At 59.4% G+C, this 20,868-nt stretch overlaps 2 protein-coding genes across 3 annotated transcripts in view; one reads left to right on the top strand and one right to left on the bottom strand.

Moving 5' to 3' along the window:
• Positions 1 to 8,800, top strand: part of MEGF8 (multiple EGF like domains 8) — a 28,792-nt gene extending 19,992 nt beyond the window's left edge. The window contains exons 34-41 of the mRNA XM_029065021.1: positions 35 to 248; positions 998 to 1,169; positions 1,831 to 2,023; positions 2,851 to 3,021; positions 3,158 to 3,288; positions 4,113 to 4,245; positions 7,646 to 8,410; positions 8,573 to 8,800. Coding sequence (XP_028920854.1) covers positions 35 to 248; positions 998 to 1,169; positions 1,831 to 2,023; positions 2,851 to 3,021; positions 3,158 to 3,288; positions 4,113 to 4,245; positions 7,646 to 8,410; positions 8,573 to 8,800 — 2,007 coding nt within the window. The remainder of the gene's footprint in view (positions 1 to 34; positions 249 to 997; positions 1,170 to 1,830; positions 2,024 to 2,850; positions 3,022 to 3,157; positions 3,289 to 4,112; positions 4,246 to 7,645; positions 8,411 to 8,572) is intronic.
• A 1,982-nt stretch (positions 8,801 to 10,782) lies between these two features.
• On the bottom strand, positions 10,783 to 12,738 carry CNFN (cornifelin). 2 transcript variants are annotated; one of them, XM_029066680.2, is made up of 4 exons: positions 12,694 to 12,738; positions 11,470 to 11,580; positions 11,158 to 11,294; positions 10,783 to 11,030 (listed from the first exon to the last, which is right to left on the bottom strand). In XM_029066680.2, the coding sequence occupies exons 2-4, from the start codon at positions 11,576 to 11,578 to the stop codon at positions 10,941 to 10,943; spliced, it is 336 nt and encodes a 111-aa protein (XP_028922513.1). In that variant the 5' UTR covers positions 11,579 to 11,580; positions 12,694 to 12,738; the 3' UTR covers positions 10,783 to 10,940. The 2 variants fall into 2 exon arrangements, with proteins under 2 accessions (XP_028922513.1, XP_039768192.1); XM_039912258.1 differs by lacking the exon at positions 12,694 to 12,738 and adding an exon at positions 12,112 to 12,184.
• Between the last annotated feature and the right edge of the window lie 8,130 nt (positions 12,739 to 20,868).

The following is a 20,868-nucleotide window of genomic DNA, read 5'->3' as shown; positions in this document are numbered from 1 at the left end:
CCCCCGTTCCCCTCTCCCATCCACCTCCGCACAGTGTCTGAGTCCGTCCTTCGTGCCCCTGCGCTGCCTGGCGGGGGGCTGCGGGCGCCTGCTGCGGGGGACGGAGAGCTGCTCGCCCGACTGCGCCCTCGCCCCGCAGTGTGCCCTCTGCCTGCGCCGCCCCCACGGGGGCTGGTGCGCCTGGGGGGGCCCCGGCCAGGACGGGGGCGGCCGCTGCCTCCAGGGTGGGCTCAGTGGCCCCCAGCCAGGTGAGTCATTCGTTCATTCAGCCATATTTATTGAGCCCTTTCTGTCTGCCGAGCACTATACTAAGCACTGGGGAGACCGTTTGCAATATTCCCCGCCCACAACGAGCTTACAGTCTGGAGGGGGTGATGGATACTAATAGAAATAAATAAACGACGGATGTGGACTTACGTGCTGTGGGGCTGGGAAGGAGGATGAGTAAAGGGAGCAAGTCAGGGAGACGCAGAAGGGAGTTGCGGAAGGGGAGAGAGAGGCTTAGTTTGGGAAGGCCCCTTGGAGGAGATGGGCCTTCAGTGAGGTTTTGCCGGTGGGGAGAGCAATTGTCTGTCAGATATGAAAAGGGAGAGCATGCCAGGCCAGAAGCAGGATGTCACTGAGAGGTCGGAGACGAGACAGATGAGATGGAGGTACGGCGAGAAGGTTGGCAATAGAGGAGCAGAGTGTGCGGGCTGTGTTGGAGTAGGAGAGCGGCGAGGTGAGGTAGGAAGGGGCGAGGTGATGGAGGGCCTTAGAGCCGACGGTGAGGAGTTTCTGGTTGATGCAGAGGTGGCTGGGCAGCCACTGGAGTGTCTGGAGGAGTGGGGAAACATGGCCTGAACATTTTTATGGAAAAATGACCCGGGCGGCAGAGTGGACCGGAGTGGGGAGAGACAGGAGGCTGGGGGGTCAGCAAGGAGGCTGGGAGCCCTGGGGGGAGGGCCGGTGGCAGGGCCCAGCCTGACCCCCTCGTGTCCCACGTGCTCCTCCCCAGGCCTCTCGTGCGGAGCTGGGGCGGGGGAGCCCGGGGCCTCCTGGGCCTTCCTGTCCTGTCCCCCCGAGGACGAGTGTGCCAACGGGCACCACGACTGCAACGAGACGCAGAACTGCCACGATCGGCCCCACGGTTACGAGTGCAGCTGCAAGCGGGGCTACACCCGGGACAAGTGAGGCGGGCACCCTCAGGGAGGGGCTGGGCACCCTTTACTCACCCGTCCCTCTCCGCGGTATCGGAACAACGCTAATTCTAACGATCTAGGTTTTTGATGAATGTGTCCTACGTGCCCAACACTGGGCTAAACAATAGTGATGATAATGATGGTGTCTGTGAAGCGCTTACTGTGTATCAAGCCCTGTTCTAAGGATGGATACAGGCTAATCAGGTTGGACACAGTCCCTGTCCCGCATGGGGCTCACAGTCTATGTCACTGTTTTACAGATGAGATAACTGAGGCACAGAGAAGTTAAGTGACTTGCTCAAGGTCACACAACGCTAAGGTTGATACAAGGATAATCAGATCAGATCAGAGTTCCAGTTCCACATGGGGCTCAGTCCAGGATCTAGGGAGAGCAGGCTTTTTGTCCCTGTTTTACAGATGAGAAAACTGAGGCCCAAAATAGCGAAGTAACTCGTCCAAAGTTGCCCGACGGGCAAGGGGTAAAGCCGCGATTAGAACCTGGGTCTCGCGAATCCCAGTCCTGTGCCGTTGCCCCTAGGCCACGCTGCCAAAGATGGGCTGAACGCCCCTCACCTGCCCCTTCCTCTCTCCGTGCCTCGGGGAGGAGCCGCCCAGTCTGCGTCCCCTCACCCTCCCCTTGCTCCTACAGTGCCACTGGGCTGTGCCGCCCGGTCTGCGCCCAGGGCTGCGTCAACGGCTCGTGCGTGGAGCCTGACCACTGTCGCTGCCACTTCGGCTTTGTCGGCCGCAACTGCTCCGCCGAGTGTCACTGTAACCGGCACAGCCAGTGCGCGGGGGCCGCTGCTCGGGACCAGTGTCTTCTGTGCCACAACAATACCATGGTGAGGGGCCGGGGGGCCTTCCGGGTCTAGGTTCGAGGCCCCAGTGATGTCAGGAGTCAGAGACAGATCCAGTCAGAGCTAGACTCGCAGTGACCCGCACCCCCTGGGCTGGGGGAAGCTGCCCCCAGGCCCGCTGAGGCTGCCCACGGCCACAGCGGACTCCAGAGTTGCCCCTAGGCCCGCTGAAGCCCCTCAGGGTGGTAGACTTCCCCTCGGCTGGGGGAGGGCATCCCTAGGCCCGCTGTGGCGGCAGACCGAGGCAGACTCCCCCTAGGCTGGGAGAGGGCGTTCCTAGAAGCGCTTAGTGCAGTGCTCTGCACATAGTAATCGCTCAGTAAATACTATTGAATGAATAGAAGAAGAACCACAAGTGGAGCAGAGAGGGTGAGTCAAGCAGGGGTATTCATTCATTCTTTCAGTCGTATTTATTTTCGAGCGCTTTACGGTGACGAGCATTGTACTAAGCGCTTAGGAGACTACAAGGTACGATTGACACCTGCCCATAATGCGCTTACAGTTTAGAAGGGGTATTTAAGGAGCGTTTCCTGAGGGCAGAGCCCTATACTGAGCGCTTGAGAGAGCCTGTTGCAGTTGTCAGTCAATCAGTGGTGCTTATTGAGCACTCACAATGTGCAGAGCAATGTTCTAAGTGCCCGGGAGAGTCCAGTACGTCAGAATTAGCCGACACGTTCCCTGCCCATAACGGGTTTCCAGTCTAGAGGGATTGTTAGTTGGATCCCCGCCCTCGAGGGGCTTCCGGGCCAGTGGCGAACCCGGGGCCAGCGCCACGGTCAGCCGCTGACCTCCCGTCCCCCTCCCCATCCCAGGGCGCCCACTGCGAGCACTGCCGCCCCCTCTTCGTGGGTTCGGCCCTGGGGGGCGGGACCTGCCGCCCGTGCCGCGCCTTCTGTCGGGGGAACAGCGACGTGTGCGTCAGCCGGAAGGAGCTGGAGGCGGCGAGGAGGGAGCCCAGGGGGCACCCGCTGCAACCCGAGGCCGTGAGTGCCGGTCGCGGAGGGTCGGGGGCGACCGGGCCTACCGGGGGGTCGGGGGGACCGGGCGGTTCCCGGCGGCCGGCGCCTGGGGGGATGGCGGGGCCTTCGGCTCCACCTCTCCCCCACCCCGGCCCCCCAGATCCTGAGCTGGGTGTCGGAGGGGCCGAGCGAGGAAGAGGCCGTGTGCGTCAACTGTCAGAACAACAGCTACGGGGAGAAGTGCGAGAGCTGCCTCAACGGTTACTTCCTGCTGGACGGCAAGTGCACCAAGTGAGGGGCGAGCCCGGGCCCACCTGCCCAACCTGTCTCCCCCTTCTATATAATAATTATGGTATTTATTAAACGCTCACTGTGTGCCGAACACTGTTCTAAGCTCTGGGTGGATACAGGGTCATCGGGTGGTCCCACGTGGGACTCCCAGTTTTCATCCCCATTTTCCAGATGAGGGAACTTTAGCACAGAGAAGTTAAGCGACTTGCCCAAGGTCACACAGCAGACAAGTGGCAGAGCCGGGATTAGAACCCGTGTCCTCTGACTCCCAAGCCTGGGCTCTTTCCACTGAGCCTCGCTGCTTCTCTTCATGACTGTGAGCCCGCAATGGGCAGGCATTGTCTCTATTTGGTGCTGAACTGTACTTTCCAAGCGCTCAGTACAGTGCTCTGCACACGGTGAGCGCTCAATAAATACAACTGACTGAGTGAGTGAATGGATGGATGAATCCAGATCCGGGATTTTGTGTTTGCGGTTGTGTGCCGGTGTGTTTCCCGTGCAAGGTGCAGTGTTTAGAGCACTGGCCCGGGAGTCGGAAGGTCACGGGTTCTAGTCCCGCCTGCCGCTTGCTTGCCGTGGGATCTGGGGTACGTCACTTCACTTCTCCGTGCTTCAGTTACCTCATCTGTAAAATGGGGCCTAGGACTGCGAGCCTCAAGTGGCACAGGGACTGTGTCCATCTGTATTTGCTTGTATCCACCCCAGCACTTACTACAGGGCCTGGCACTTACCAAATATCACAGTTATTATTATTATTATTCCCCCATGGCCGCCCCCTCCGGGGACCCTGGCGTGTTTGTGTATCCCGCTTCCTTCTCCTGCAGGTGCCAGTGCAACGGGCACGCCGACACGTGTAATGAGCAGGATGGCACGGGCTGCCCTTGCCAGAACAACACGGAGACGGGGGCCTGCCAGAGCAGCACACAGAACGACCGCCGCGACTGTTACAAGTACCAGGTAACGGGGCCGCGACGGGCATGGCGGGGGGACACCCAGCCCCTCTGGGAGCGCGCTGAGGGAGCGGAGGCGGACTTGGTCGGTCAATCAGTCGTATTCATTGAGGACTTACTGTGTGCAGAGCACTGTAATAGTAAGAATTGCGTTTGGTAAGCGTTTACTATGCGCCAGGCACTGTACTAAGCGCTGAAGTAGATTGGGTCCCTGTCCTACATGGGGCTCACAGTCTTAATCCCCATTTTACAGAAGAGGTAACTGAGGCACAGAGAAGTGAAGTGACTTGCCCGAGGGCAGACGGCAGACAAATGACGGAGCCGGGATTAGAACCCAGGTCCTTCGGACTCCCAGGCCGCGCTCTATCCATCAGGCCACTCTGCTTCTCTTACTGTCCTAAGCGCTAGGGAGAGCACAGAAGCAGTGTGGCTTAGTGGAACGAGCACGGGCTGGGGAGTCAGAGGTCGTGGGTTCTGATCCCGGTTTCGGCACTTGTCTGTTGTGTGACCTTGGGCAAGTCACTTCACTTCTCTGGGCCTCAGTTACCTCATCTGTAAAATGGGGATTGAGACTGTGAGCCCCATGTGGGACAACTTGATTACCTTGTCTCTACCCCAGGGCTTAGAACAGTGCTTGGCACATAGTAAGTGCTTAATAAATACCATCATTGTTATTATTACAGTATAACAATATAACAGAGCTTACAGTCTAGAGAGTCTTCTCGTAATAAGAAGCTTACTTTACTTCTAGATACTAGCTTAGATGTAAGATAATCAGTTCGGACTCAGTCCCCGGGTCCATATGGGGCTTACGGTCCAAGAAGGGGGAAGAAATAATAATAATAATAATGGTATTTATTAAGCACATACTGTGTACTAAGCACTGGGATGGATCCAAGCTTATCAGGTTGAACGAATTCATCCCAAATGGGGCTCAAAGTCTAAGAAAGGGGATGAAATACAATAGTAATAATAATATCTGTTAAGCACGTGCTGTGTTCTAAGCACTTTGCTAAGTGCTGGGGTAGATATAAGGCGGCCAGGCCACACTCAGACCCTGGACCCCCATGGGACTTACAGTCTAAGAAGGGGATGAAATCGTAATAATAATGGTGGTATTCGTTAAGCGCTTACTATGTGCTAAGGACTGCGCTAAGCGCGGTGGTAGATCTAAGTCAATCTGGCCGGACACAGTCCCCGGTCCCGCACGGGGCTCACGGTCCAAGAAGGGGGAAGAACAGGTATTGATTCCCCATCGTCCAGAGGAGGACGGTGAGGGACGGGGAAGTGAAGTGACTTGCCCAAGAGTCACCCAGCAGGCGAAGGGCAGTGCCAGGATGAGAACCCAGGTCCTCTGACTCCCAGGCCCGGGCTCTCTCCATGAGGTCACTCCGCTTCTCAGGGGAGCCCGTCTTACTCCGACACTGAAGGAGGCCGTCCCCGCTCCCTCCTCCCCCCCACCCCATCACCTAGCTCACAGCTGACCAGCGACGGAGCGTACAGTCCCTTCACTTAGCCGAGAACCGTCACCGATGGAATCGACGGGTCACAGCCCCAGCCCCGTCCGGTCAGCCCGGACGCCGGAAGCGAAGGCCGGCGGCTTGAGCGCGCTCAGGTCGGGCGGGACAGGCCACGGCTGCAGCCCCTTTGACTCACGGTCTGTGCCCGGGAGGGGGGCCGCGCGTGACCCATTGGGGTGGAAGCGCTTGGAGGCCCATTAAGTTGTCAGCACACGCTCTTGGGTTGGCGTGGATCCCGGCCATGCCCCCGGGCCTGACCCTCCTCCTCCTCTTCCTCCCCCTCCTTCTCATCGTCATCAACAGTGGTATTTATTGAGCAGTTCCTGTGTGCCCAGCACCAAACTAAGTGCTTGGAAGAGTACAGTGCAACCGAGTTGGTTGACACATTCCCTGCCCACAGTGAGCTTACGATCTAGAGGAGACAGTCTGCAGCCCTCCACCTCCTTCTCCTCCTCCTGATCATCAGTGGTATTATTGAGCGCTTACTGTGTTGCAGGGCACTATACTAAGCACTTGGCAGAGTACGTTACAACGGTCGGTAGACACATCTCTGCCCACAAGCTTACAATCTGGAGGGAAACAGTCTACATTCTCCCGCCTCCTCCTCCTCCTCATGAGTGGTATTTTTGAGCGCTTATTGTGTTGAAAAGCACTGTACTAAGCGCTTGGGAGGGTACAACGGACACGTTCCTCGCCCACAATGAGCTTACAGCCAAGAGTAGACAAGCGAGCAGCTCTCCTTCTCCTCCCCCTGCCCCTAAACCTGACCGTCCGTCTCCTGTCACCAGACTATCAGGTCCGATTCGCCTCAATCCAACAATCGGTTGTATTGAGAGTTTACCGTGCGCAGAGCACCTTATTAAGCGTTTGGGAGAAGCAACGTGGCCCAGAGGATAGAGCCTGGGCCCGGGAGTCAGAAGGACCTGGGTTCTAGTCCCGGCTCCACCCCCAGTCCGCTGTGTGACCTTGGGCGAGTCACGTCACTTCTCCGGGCCTCAGTTCCCTCATCTAAATGGGGGTTAAGACTGTGAGCCCCATGCGGGACAGGGACCGTGCCCAACCTGATTGAGAAGCAGCGTGGTGTAGTGGATAGAACCCGGGCCTGAGAGTTAGGAGATCATGGGTTCTAATCCCGGCTCCTCCACTTGTCTGCTGTGTGACTTTGGGCAAGTCACTTTACTTCTCTGGGCCTCCGTTACGCATTTGTAAAATGGGGATTAAGACCGTGAGCCCCAAGTGGGACAGGGACGATGTCTAACCTGATTAACTTGTATCTACCCCAGTGTTTAGAAGAGTGCTTGACACACAGTAAGTGCTTAACGAATACCATAGTTATTATCATTATTGTTATTACTTTGTTCCCACCTCAGCGCTAAGAACAGTGCCTGGCACATAGTAAATGATTAACAAATACCATAAAAAATACAATATGAGAAGCAGCTTGGCGTAGTGGATAGAGCACAGGCCTGGGAGTCAGAAGTTCAGGGGTTCTAATCCCAGTTCCGCCACTCGTCTGCTCTGCCACCTTGGACAAGTCACTTTACTTCTCTGGGCTTCAGTTACTCATCTGTAAATTGGGGATGGCGACTGTGAGCCCCACGTGGGACAGGGACTGTGTCCAAGCCGATTTGCTCGTATCCACCCCAACATTTAGTACAGCGCCTGGAGCATAGTAAGCGCTTAGGTACCATAATTCCTATTATGGCCATCATTATCATTACTAATAATAATAACAGACACATTCCCTGCCCACAACGAGCTTACAGCCTAGAAGGGGAGATAGACATTATTAATGAATAAATTACAGCCCTGGAGAGAAGTGCCCTCTCCTCCTCATTCGCTCCTTCCTCTTCCTCCTCTTCTTCCCGCCCCATCCCCCCCGAACAGTGCTCCAAGTGCCGGGAGTCGTTCCACGGGAGCCCGGTGGGCGGCCAGCAGTGTTACCGGCTGATCTCGGTGGAGCAGGAGTGCTGCCTGGACCCGGCCTCGCAGGTCAACTGCTTCCACGAGCCCAAGCGCCGGGCCCTGGCCCGCGGCCGCACCGTCCTGTTCGGCGTCCAGCCCAAGTTCACCAACGTGGACATCCGCCTGACCCTGGACGTGACCTTCGGCGCCGTGGACCTCTACGTCTCCACCTCCTACGACACGTTCGCCGTGCGCGTCGACCCGGACTCCGGGGTCCACTCGGTGCAGATCCAGCCGCCGCCGGGGGCCGCCGAGCCCTCGCCCCCCGAGCCGCCGGGGCGGGTGCGGGAGGAGCGGCCCCGGGGCCTCATCACCTACGTGACGGTCTGGGAGCCGGCCACGGTGCTGGTGGTCCGGGGGGTGCGGGACCGCCTGGTCATCACCTACCCGCACGAGCGCCACGCCCTCAAGTCCAGCCGCTTCTACCTGCTGCTGCTGGGGGCCGGCGACGGCCACGGCGGGCCCGGCGCCAACGGCTCCACCGACTCGCAGGGCCTGCTCTTCTTCCGCCAGGACCAGGCCCACATCGACCTGTTCGTCTTCTTCTCCGTCTTCTTCTCCTGCTTCTTCCTCTTCCTGTCGCTCTGCGTGCTGCTCTGGAAGGCCAAGCAGGCCCTGGACCTGCGGCGGGAGCAGCGGCGTCACCTGCAGGAGATGACCAAGATGGCCAGCCGGCCGTTCGCCAAGGTGACCGTCTGCTTCCCGCCCGCGGCGCCCCCGCCGCCGCCGCCCCCGCCGGGCCCCGCCGGCCCCTTCCGCCGCCCGGACCCCCCGCCGGCCCCGCTGCCGGCGGCCGGCGGGGCCGGGGGGCCCTGGGCGGGGCTGCGGGTGGGGCCCATCACGCTGGAGCCCACGGAGGACGGCATGGCCGGGGTGGCCACCCTGCTGCTGCAGCTGCCGGGCGGGGCCCAGGCCCCCAACCGCGCCTGCCTGGGGTCCGCCCTGGTGACCCTCCGCCACCACCTGCAGGAGTACTGCGGGGGCGGGGGGGCCGGCGGCGGGGCCGGGGGGCACGGCCCCGGCGCCGGCCGCAAGGGGCTCCTGAGCCACGACAATCTGACCAGCATGTCGCTGTGACGACGGGCGGGAGGACCCGGGGGGCCCACGGCTGCTGCTCCCGGGGTCCCGGTCCCGGCCGGCCCCGCCCCCTCCGTCCCCCGGGGGGACCCCGCTTCCCCACCCCGCCGGCCTGCGCTCCCCTCTCCCACACCTCTCCATCTCTCTCCCCGCCTCCGCGGCCCCCAGATCGGCCGGGGGCCGGGAACGGGGCGCTAGGGCCGAATAAACTCACGTTGAGAGGGGACGCTGGCGCCCGCCCGGATACTGTCTCTTCTCCCGGGTGGAGGCGGGGCGGGCAGGGGTTGGGTGAGGGGTGGGCGAGGGGCAGTGGCGGGTAAGACCGCTGCGCGGGCTAGAGAAGGGAAGTCACTGGCCTCCCCGCCCTTCCTTAGAAGCCAGAATGAGAAAGCAGGTTACAGCGGGAGGAGCTGGACTGGACCGACTTGTCAAAGACCCTTTCCTCGGGCAGGGGCCGGGCTGCCGTTGAGGGAGACGGTCGGTCGATCGTATTTATTGAGCGCTTACTGTGTGCGGGGCACTGCGAAGCGCTTGGGAGAGGACAACAGAACAGGGTTAACAGACGCATTCCAGCCGTCGGCCTCAAGGCTCTCATCAGCCAGCTCTCCCCCGCCCAAACCTGCTCTCTTCACCTACCGCACCCCAGCTCACACCCTTCATCCCTCCCAAGATCACCACTTCACTGGCCCCCCACCCCTTGAATCCCCCCACCCACCATAAACACACACCTTCCAACCCACCAGACAACATCCCCCTCTATCTTCAAAGCCCCCTTAAAATCCCCACCTCCTCCAGGACGCCCTCCCCAATGAACTCGCAACCCATCCGTCCAGTTTCTCCCCCAGACACTCCGCGAAGAGACCCCCTGGATCAATTGATCGATTAGGCCGTACTCCTGCTGGTATCCGTTTGATCTTATCCATCCTCCAACCCCAGTGATCTGTTCACAGTTTGTGACGGGCGGGGAGAGGGGTCTGCCCGTCTCAGTCAATCGGTCGTATTTATCGAATGCTTTCTGTGGGCTGTACCGAGCGCTTGGGAGAGTAGGTCTCCAATTCGATCGGAAGCTCCTCAAGGGCAGGGGCTGTGGTGGGGGTGGGTGTTGGTAAGTACAACTGATTGATTGAGGAGCAGAATGGGTGTGGGTGAGGGAGGGGGTCTTGTGGCAATTAGTCAATAGTTGTTATTGAGTGCTTACTGTGTGCAGAGCACTGTACTAAGCGCTTGGGAGAATGCAGTATAACACCAGCACTGAGGCGTGGGGTGGCAACAGTCAACCCTCTAGGGCAACTGGATGGCCCCTTCTGACTCGGAGGGAACACGTACGTTATGTGTTGAGAAGACAGCGTGGCGCAGTGGTTAGAGCACCAGGCCTGGGAGTCAGAAGGCCATGGGTTCTAATCTTGGCTCCGCCACTTGTCTGCCGTGTGACCTTGGGCAAGTTACTTGACTTTTCTGCCTCAGTTACCTCATCTGGAAAATGGGGATTGAGACCGTGAGCACCATGTGGGACGACGACTGAGTTCAACCTGACTTGCCGGTGTCCAGTGCTTAGGGCAGTGCCTGGCACATATAAGCGCTTAACAAATACTATTATTATTATGTAATGTCGCAGGGACGCAGGGAAAGGTTCTCAGTGGAGAGAACCCAAAGTGTGGCGCTGGGTTAGGGGGCTTGGGGTGGTACTGACCCATCCCTGGCCCCCTGGGCATCAGTCGCCTCTCTTCCAAGCCCCGGGGCTCGATGGCGGAGGGAGGCCGGGCATCGGTTATACGGTATTGTAGCTATACTGGACTCCCCTCAGCCCAGCTGAAAACCGAGCTGTCCCGGCTAGAAGGGGGCAAATGGCCATCCTGAAAAGTTTGGGAGAGGGAAGACAAACGATCGTCCTCCTGAAAACTTTGGGAGCGAGGGGACAGACGGTCATCCTCCCGAAGGGTTTGGGGGTTGGATTCCCCCTTCGCTCCGTATCTTCCCTCCGGCCGCCCGGACCCCCATTTTGCTCACCAGTAGCGACACGGAGACCGAGTTTGTTTCTACATTTTATTACGGTTGAGTTGGGGGGGCGACGTAGGAGACGGGGCCTGGAGAGGGAAAGGCGGGGAAGGACCGGAGGCTTGGGGAGGGGGGAGGCGGGTCCTCACTGCCGGATCTTCAGCTCCCGAGCCATCTGGCACAGGGTGCAGGGCAGGCAGAAGGTGAGCGCCGCCCAGTCACTTGGCACGGAGCCCTGGAGGAGCGAGAGGAGGGTGGTTAGGTGGGCCCAGAGGCGGAGGGGCGGCCCCACGCACGTCCCGCTTCTCCCCGAGGCCTGCGCCCCCAGCTCCCCTGCCCGTCCCGGACCCCCAAGGCCGCACCTGGATGTGGTAGCGCTCCCTCATGCCGGTGCGGATGGAGTGGAGGCCGCCCAGGAGGTAGGGGGTACAGCAACACTCGCCGTAGTCGTCGGCGATGCGGCAGGCGAGGCACAGGGGGGCGAAGGTCCCGCACAGACCTGCCGGGGGGGCGGGGGGGGGACGGGGACGACCGACAGTGGGCGGGGTCACGGTGGGGTCGAGGGGCTCCGGGAGGCGTCTGGTGGGGGGTCCGGATGGGGGAAGGGGTGGGTGCGCGTCGAAGGTGAGAATGACCCAGAGAGGGGGGAGGTCAGAGGTCAGGGGGTCACTCACAGATGGGCATGTCGTTGCAGCAGTCGGTCAGCTCCGTGTGCCAGTCGCTCAGCTGGCTCTGGTAGCACTGATTGCCGCTCTGGGGCTGGCTGGTCACCGGGTAGGACATGGCTGGGGGCGACGGGGTGGGAGGGTCAGAGGCGGGCAGGGGCGCGGGGCCGGGCGGAGGTGGGGCGGGGGGCCGTCTGCCCCCGGCCCCTCCCCTCCGAACTCACTCCACTGGTCCTCCCACCTGCCGAGGCAGCCGCTGCCGGGGCCACCCGGGCACCCCACCCTCCTCATCGCGCATCGGAGGGCCTCTCCCTGCCACCTCTGGCCATCGCTCCGGCTCTTCTGGGGTGGGGGGCAGCCTGCGGCCCATCTCGGTCCGGGGGGCCGCCGCCTCAGCGGGGAGGTGGGCCCGGGGGCCCCGTGCCCATCCGGGCCAGCGGTGCCCCCGGCTGCGGGCCCGTTTCTCTCGCCCATCTGGGGCCCCGGGTCCCGGCGCGGCCGACGGTCCGTCCCACATCCACGGGAGGAGGAGGAGGAGGAGGAGGAATCCGGGAGGGAGGGGTCCGCAGGTCCGAGGGGAGGAAGGGTCCGGGGTGGGGAAAGGTCCCAGGGGGCCAGGGGGGTGAGGGGAGGGGTCGGTCCGGCGCCCACCTTTGCCCTTGACGTTGTCGCTCATCTCGAACTGCATCCTGCGGTGGCGGAGCGGGGGCGTGGGGTGGGGGGATGCAGTTTTTTTTTGGGGGGGTGGGGGCGACTCGGGGCTGGGGGCTAGGGGGGCAACGGGGAGCTGGGGAGAGAGAGGCAGAGTCAGCGGGTGCAGGGAGCCCCGCTCGGGGTTGAAAACTCCAGCCTCTCTGCTGACCACCCCCCTCACCTTGGCGGGTGGGGGGATGCGCGGGGGTCCCTACTTCCTCAAACACGGGCAGAGACACCCAACAGAGACACACACGGGGGCTCAGAGACACAAATCGCAGGAGGAAGGCCCAGGTAGGGTGAGGAGCGAAGGACTTGTGGACGAGGGGGAGGACGGAGACCCTCAGAGACAAGAGGAAGGAGAATCAAGAGACTCCGAAGTGCCCGGAGACGAGGGGTTGAGGGGGGTCCCCGAGAGACAGGGACTCGGAGAGAGAGAGAGGAAGAGCCCGGAGCAGCATCCAGAGGCCGAGGCGAGAGCGGGGGGCGGGGAGAGACCCCCCAGCCCCTTTTCAGGCCGGCCGGACGGGTGAGTCCTACCTGCGACGGTGCTGGAGAGACGGTGCCGGGATGCCGGGATGCCGGAGTTGTGCATCCCCAGGTCCCGGGACCCGTTTATATCCGGGGGGGTTGGGGGGGGCGGGGCGGGGCGGTACCCAAAGGGAAAGGAACCTGGGATGGCAAGGCTCCCCCCATTTCCCTCCCCCTCCCGCCCCGCGCAGGTAGGAAGAGACACAGAGATTTCTCCCACCCCCACCCCCCGAGAGACATCACCGAGAGATGGACTCCCGAAAGAGGGAAACTGAGGCAGGGGCCGAGCCCCACCCCCGCAGAGGGAGAGACGTGGAGATGAGGAAGAAGGGAACCGAAAGGGAGGGTGGGAGAGAAGGGGAGGCTGCGTGGATTTGGGAGGGGGGCGTGGGCGGGGTCTTGAAGGGCAGGGGGTCAGCTGAGGGGCTCCTGGAGGGGAGAGGCTGGAGGAAGTGGGGGCGCATGGTTTAGGGGTGACTCACCGCCCCCCCTCCGGAACTGAGACTAATCACGGCCCCTCCCACCCTGAAAGGGAGGCTTTTCCTTCCCCCCAATCCCCGGAAAAAGGAGTAAAACAGGGTATGGGGGGGTGATGGGCCTGCTATGACTGTTGGGGGACTGTGGGCGAGAGGAAGAGGCTCTGGACTCCCTCCGGGGGGGTTGAGGGGAACCTGGGGGGTATTGCGGGGAGGGGTGGGGCCTGCTTGGGGTAACTCCTGGGCCAGCAGGGTGTCGCACCGGGCTTACCCCACTCCCTTCCCCCTGCCAAGGCGATGACACGGACCTCTCCGGTTGCCACCCAGGATTCCGGGGTGCCACCGGCTCAGGGGCCCCGCCCGGCCCCGGCACACACTGCCCTCACCCACTGAGTCAGCCCTAACCCCGTCCAGCCGGTCGGAGACCTGGGGGAGCCTAGCGGGCGAGCTCCCACTGGGGAGAGACCCCCAGGTCTGCCCTCCCGGAGACCACTGGGCCTCCCGGCGGCCTCTGCATCCCAGAGTCCTGCTCAGTCTGGTCCTGGGCTCCTCCGGGGACAGGAAAACGTTTTGGGGGGATGCAAGCCCGGGGAAGGGAAGGTTCGGGCCCAGGTGTTTCGTGGGACCTCATCCCAACCCGTCTCTCTGCCTCATCTCTGCCCCATCTCGGTCCCCGCCTCTGTTCCAGCTCTGCCCTCTCTCTCTGTGTCTCTTTACTGATTCCATTCCTATCTCTGGCCATCTCTCCCTCGGCTCTTGTCTTTATCTCTGCCCCATCTCTGTCCTTATCATGTCATGGGTTCTAATCCCGGCTCCTCCACATGTCTGCTCCGTGACCTCGAGCAAGTCACTTCACCTCTCTGTCCCTCAGTTACCTCATCTGGAAAATGGGGATCGAGTCTGTGAGCCCCACATGGGACCGGGACTGCGTCCAACCCAATTCTCTTGTCTCCACCCCAGCGCTTAGCGCGTAGGAAGCACTTAAAAATACCATTATTATTTTTTATTACAATTATTATCCTTCCCATCTCTGCTCCGACTCCCCCCGTCGCTCTCAAGTCATTCGTTTCCTTTATTCAGTCAGTCGTATTTGTCGAGCGCTTACTGGGTGCAGAGCACTGTACTAAGCACTTTGGAGAGTCCAATACAACAGACGCATTCGACGAGCGAGCTGGCTTTTTCCTCTCTGAGTCCCTGTCTCTCGGATTTTCATTCGTTCAATAGTATTTATTGAGCGCTTACTAGGTGCAGAGCACTGTATTAAGCGCTCGGAACATACAATTCGGCAACAGATAGAGACGATCCTTGCCCACTGATGGGCTTACAATCTAATCGGGATCTTCGACTCGCCAGTTCCATGATTGTCTCTTCGGATCTCCAAAGCCGATTTCCTCTCCCAACCTGCGAACCCCAAGAAACTTCCCCTGGCTTCTCGGTCCCCGTCTCTGGGCAGCTGCAGGAAGGGGCGGTCAAGAGGGAGGCCGATCAGGGCTTAACCAGTCCCGGAATTGACCCTCAAGGAGGGAAAGTCCCTGTTTCCGAGTGCCCTCTCCCTTCCCCCACCCCCCACCTCCCCCAGCTGGCAGCGTCAGCCAGCCTGCCCCCCCCCCCAGGCCCCCAATTATCTGCTGGCTCATCCCAGTGAGGAAATTGGGACTGGAAGAGGGGTGAGCTGGCCTGCCGGGAGCCGGAGTCGGGGGTGGGGAGAGGCCGGGCAGAGGGGGTCCGGGACCCCACCGGGCCCGGAGAGGAGAAGGGGGCTGGGGATGCGGGCGAGGGACCGCGGGCATGAGGAAGAGGAGAAGCAGCCTGGCCTGGTGGAAAGAACGTGGGCTTGGGAGTCTGGCGACCGGGGTTCTACTTCCGGCTCCGCCACTTACCTGCTGTGTGGCCTTGGACCGGTCACTTCGCTTCATCTGTGTGGGTCGGTTTCCTCATTTGGAAAATGGGGATTTAATACCTGTTCTCCCTCCTACTTAGGCTGTGGGCCCCATATGGGACAAGGATTCTGTCCAATCTAATGATTCCATATCTACCCCAGGACCTGGAACAGTGCTTGGCACATAGTTAAGGGCTTAACAAATACCACAGTTAGTAGTAATAGTAGTAGGAAGAAGCAGCAGGGCATAGTCGATAGAGCACCAGTCTGGGAGTCAGAAGGATTTGGGTTCTGATCCTGGCTCCACTACTTGTCTGCTGTGTGTCCTTGGGCAGGTCACATCACTTCTCTGGGCTTCAGTTACCTCATCTGTAAAATGGAGATTGAGACTGTGAGCCCCATGTGACACAGGGACCGCGTCCAATCCAACTGGCTTGTATCCGCCCCAGCATTCAATACAGTGCCTGGCACATAGTAAGTGCTAAACAAATACCATAATTATTATTAGGAGTATTAGCAGGGTCAGGCAATGGTACTTATTGAGCGTTTACCGTGCGCAGAGTACTGTATGGAGCGCTGGGGAAGAGTATGCAGGCGGGGATTAAGCACGGACCGTGTCCCCTGAGGGGCTCAGGATCTGTGAAGACAGTTGTGTGGGTGTGTGTGGCAGGGGGAGGACGGAAGGCAGATGCCTCAGGAGCAACGAAATGAGAAAACACTAAAACAGCTTACAGGACAAGGACAGACGCGCAATAAACAAAATAAAAACCCAAGTCAGCAGTGGGCTCTGGTAGGGGAGCGGAACTTCTAGCAATTGAGAGTCACTGCACTGAGGCCCCGTGTCCCCCCGTTTCAAATCAATCGATCAGTGGATCGGACTCGCCCCTGCTGGGTAATGCATCCTACCCCCTCTCCACCCAGTTCCATCAATCTCTTGATCGATCCATCTGTTGGACTCTCTCAACCGCTTAGTACAGCGCTCTGCACCAAGTAAGTGCTCTATAAATACCACCGATTTGTACTGGACTCTCCCATCCACTCGCATAGTGTATAGAGAAGCAGCGTGGCTAAGTGGAAAGAGCCCGGGCTTGGGAGTCAGAGGTCATGGGTTTGAATCCCGGATCTGCCACTTGGCAGCTGTGTGACTGTGGGCAAGTCACTTAACTTCTCCGCGCCTCAGTTCCCTCATCTGTAAAATGGTGATTAACTGTGAGCCTCACGCGGGACAACCCGATTACCCTGTATCTACCCCAGAGTTTAGAACGGTGCTCTGCACGTAGTAAGTGCTTAACAAATACCAACATTATTATTATTAGAGCACGGACCTGGGAATCAGAAGGTCATGGGTTCTAATCCCAGCTCTGCCACTTGTCTGCTGTGTGACCCTGGGCAAATCACTTCACTTCTCTGGGCCTCAGTTCCCTCAGCTGTAAAATGGAGATTGAGACTGTGAGCCCCACGTGGGACAGGGATGGTGTCCAACTTGATTTGCTTGTATCCACCCTAGTGCTTAGTACAGGGCCTGGCACATAGTAAACACTCAACAAATACCTCAGTTATTATTATTAGTAGTAGTACAGTGCTCTACACATAGAAAGTGCTCAATAATTACTCTCCCCACCTTTCAAAGCCCTATTTAAAGCCCACCTCCTCCAAGAGGGCTTCCCAGAAATAGCCACCCCTTTCCTCTTCTCCCACTCCCTTTGGCATTGCTCTGACGTCCTCCCTTTGTTCTTCCCCGCTCCCAGCCCCACAGCATTTATGTACATTACCTGTAATTTATTTATTTGTATTGATGTCTGTCTCCCCCACTTTAGACTGTAAGCTCGTTGTTGGCGGGGAACGTGTCTGTTTATCGGGGTATCGTACTCTCCCAAGCGCTTAGTAGAGTGCTCTGCACAAAGTAAGCGCACAATAAATGTGATTGAATGAATGAATGAATGAATGAATAACAGAGACTGTGTCCAACCCGATTTGCTCATATCCACCCCAGCGCTTAGTACAGGGCCTGGCACATAGTAAGCGCTAAACCATAAGCTCATTGTGGGCAGGGAATGTGACTGTTTATTGTTGTATTATACTCTGCCGAGCGTTTAGTAGAGTGCTCCTCACACCATGAGTGCTCAAAAAATACGACCGATTGAATGAACGACAAGGACTGTATACAACCCCATTTGCTCATATCCACCCCAGCGTTTAGTACAGGGCCTGGTACATAGTAAGCGCTAAACCATAAGCTCAATGTGGGCAGGGAATGTGACTGTTTATTGTTGTATTATACTCTCCCGAGCGCTTAGTAGAGTACTTTGCACACCATAAGCGCTCAAAAAATACGATTGATTGAACGACAGGGACTGTATACAACCCCATTTGCTCATATCCACCCCAGCGCTTAGTATAGGGCCTGGCACATAATAAGTGTTGAACAATAAGCTCGTTGTGGACAGGGATTGTGACCATTTATATTTGTATTATACTCTTCCAAGCGCTTAGTATAGCACTCTGCACACAGTAAGTGCTCAGTAACTACGACTGAATGAACGAACAAATGCCGGTATTAGTAGTACAGTGCTCTGCACATAGTAAGCGCTCGATAAGCACCACCAATCTGATCGATAGCATGAGCATCCACGGGGGCCTGAGCGCTTAGGAGAGTCGAGCAGCGCTCGCCGCTCAGTGATCTCTGGGCCGGGAGCCCCGTTGCGTCCCGGGCCCGGTTACCCAACAAGGGTTACACAAGCGCGGGCGGCGTGTTCCGGGCCGGCAGGCCGCTCAAGCCCGTGGTCCCGGAGGAACCGGTCGGGCTAAATGGTGGGTGGAGACGGCCGACGCAGAGCCCGAGACAGAGACGGCCCGAGAGACAGGCCGAGAGACAGCTCCAGAGAGAGCCCCGCCTGCCCGTCCCCCCCCCACCCCTTTCCCCGACCGTCTGGTTCTCGGCCGGCCGGTCGGGATGGCACGTCTCTGACAGGAGCGGACCCGGGCCCAGCGCGTCACCCGGTTTGGGGGAGGGCGGGTGCGTGTGTCACCCTGTTTGGGGGCGGGCTTGTGTGTCACCGTTTGAGGGGGCTGATCACCACGTGTGGGGGGAGGGCTTGTGTGTCATTGTTTGGGGATGGTAGTGGTCAGCGTGTTTGAGGGAGGGCTTGTGTGCGTCACTGTCTGGGGAGATGGTCACTGTATTTGGGGGTGGGAGCCTGGGTGTGCATTTGATCCTGGGGTTTCACGTTGGCAGTTGTGCGTTGGTGTGTCCCAGCACAAGGTGTAGTGGATAGAGCATTGGCCCGGGAGTCAGAAGGTCACGGGTTCTAGTCCCCACTCTGCCTGCTGTGGGACCTTGGGCAAGTCGCTTCACTTCTCTGGGCCTCAGTTCCCTCAGTTGTAAAATGGGGATTGAGACTGTGAGCCCCTTGTGGGCTTTGTTTTTGCTTGCATCCACCCCGGCGCTTAGTACAGTGCCTGGCACATAGTGAGCGCTGAACGAAAGCACAATTATTATTATTATTATTACTAATCGGTATTCACACGGTATAGTAATCGGTCGTCATTCATTCAATCACATATCTCGAGGCTTACTGTGTGCAGAGCACCGTACTCAGCGCTTGGGAGAGTATGATACAACGATCGACAGACGCATTCCCTGCCCACAAAGAACTTAAAGTCTAGAGGGTATGCACACATACTATATCTGTGTGTGTGGTGGTGTACACACATACTGTGCATGCGTGCGTGTTTATGCCTCTGTGTCTGGAACTGTGCTTGGGAGGGGGCTGTAAGTGCGTGTCTTTGTGTGAGCCCCGCCCTCTATCCCACATCACTTACGTACCTCGCTATAAATTATATATTATAAATTACTTATATTATTGTCCGTCTCCCCTTCTAGACTACAAACTCACATTGGCAGGGAACAAGTCTACCAACTCTATTGCACTGTACTCACCTAGGTGCTTAGTTCAGGGTTCTGCACCCGGAAAGCGCTCGATAAATACCATCGGTGATGATGGTGCCGGTGAGTGTTCGTGTGTGTCATGTAGTCTTGTGTTTGAGTCTCTGTTGTAGCTGGTGTGTGACGAGGAATGTGCTCTCGTTGTCAGGTGAGTGCAGCGTATATGACCCTAGTCCGTGTTGGAGGCTGAGGGTGTGTGTGTGTGTGTGTGTGTCTCTTTGGAGGCTCAGGCGTGTCTTTGTACGGGTGCGTGTATGTGTGTGTCTGTAGTCGGGGTTGAAGGGACAGACGTGTGTCCGGGTGTGTGTGTGGGAATGAAGTCTTCCAACCCCACCAGCCCAGTAGCTTAAATCGACTTCCCCTTGCCTTCCCAGTAACCCTTCCATCCCACCTCACCCGCCCTGCCTCAGTTTCCCTCAGGGATGTTGTGACGGGGTGGGTGGGGCAGGGAGCAGCGCCATCAGGAAACACTAGGGGAGGGGAGGTGGCAGGGAAGGGAAGCCGGGGGTTCCCGGCCCTGGGTAACCCGGAGATACAGAGTCAGAGATGGTCATGCGCACCCACACATACAAACCCACACCCACACCCCCACGAGCCTCCAACCCTGGCCATGGACACACACTCACACACGAGTTTCCAACCCCGGCTACGGGGACACATCCCACACAGAGCAGACACACGGGGAGAAACACCCGGTCCTTCCCCATCCCCAGAGCCCCGCTCCCAGCCCTGGCTGCGGAGGGGCGGGGTGCAGTGTGGAGAGCCCCCGTTCCCCTCCCCCGGGGACTGCCCTAGACACGGGGTCCCTACTCCAGGGCTGGCCAGAACGTGTGTGTTGAGGGCCTCCTCCAGGTGAAGGCCCAGGTCCAGACAGACGTGCTTGCCGTGTGCGGGACGAAGCTGCTGAGGATGCGGAGTCGGGGGGAGGGGTGGCGAGGGGCAGGGGGCCATCTGTCCTCCCATGGACCGAGGCTCTCTGCTGGCCCCCTAGCCTCCGGCCATCCTCCCTGACTCAGCCCCTTATCTGCCCAACCGGGGTAATGGTCTGTTCTCCGGCCTGGCTAATGACTGTTTTCACTGAGAGCCCTGGCCGGGCCTGGCCCCCGGCCCCCGCCCCACCCAGGAGGAAGATAAGGGACCGGACCAGCCACCTGCAGACCCCTGCCCGCCCCCAACCTCGGGGGAGGACCGGGGGCCGCTCTGCCTGAAGGGAGAACCCGGGCAGTCCACCCCCCCAGCACATATACAGAACGTGACCACCTGCAGACCCCCCACCCTTTTCCTGAAGCTCAAGAGAGGACCAGGGGCCGCTCCACTGAAAGGGGGAACCCGGGGAGTCTGCCCCCCAAAGCACACCCACACAGAAGCCCCCAGTCATCAGTTCCTCCTGCAGTCGTAACTGGGGCGTCCTGCGTCCAGTCCCTGTTCCTCGGGGCGGTGGGCTGGGGGTTCTCCAGTGGGGAGCGAAGGCAGGATGCTCAGCCCCTTTCGGGCTCCCCGGATAGTAATAATAATGAATTTGTTAAGGGCTTACTATGTGTCAGGCACTGTACTAAGCGCTGGGGTGGGTACGGGCAAATTGTCTGTCCCCCGTGGGGCTCACGGTCTCCATCCCCATTTTCCCGATGAGGGGACTGAGGCCCAAGGCAGCGACTAGCCCGAGGTCACCAGCGGGGAAGGGGCGGAGGCGGGATTAGAACCCCTGAGGTCCTGACTTCCAGACCCCGTGGGGGTCGCCCCGGGTGTCCCGGGTGGGCCGCGCACGTGGACTTGCAGAGGTGTCGTCGGGGCCCCGGGGTGCTGTGCGGGGTCCCTCCCGCTGTCAACGGCCCCACAAGAAGTCCCATCGAGAAGCAGCGTGGCTCAGTGGAAAGAGCCCGGGC

This window comes from Ornithorhynchus anatinus, chromosome 5 (genome assembly GCF_004115215.2).
Source record: "Ornithorhynchus anatinus isolate Pmale09 chromosome 5, mOrnAna1.pri.v4, whole genome shotgun sequence".
Lineage (NCBI taxonomy): Eukaryota > Metazoa > Chordata > Mammalia > Monotremata > Ornithorhynchidae > Ornithorhynchus > Ornithorhynchus anatinus.
The sequence above is the reverse complement of the archived record's forward strand: the minus strand, read 5'-3'. Positions and strand labels throughout refer to the sequence as shown.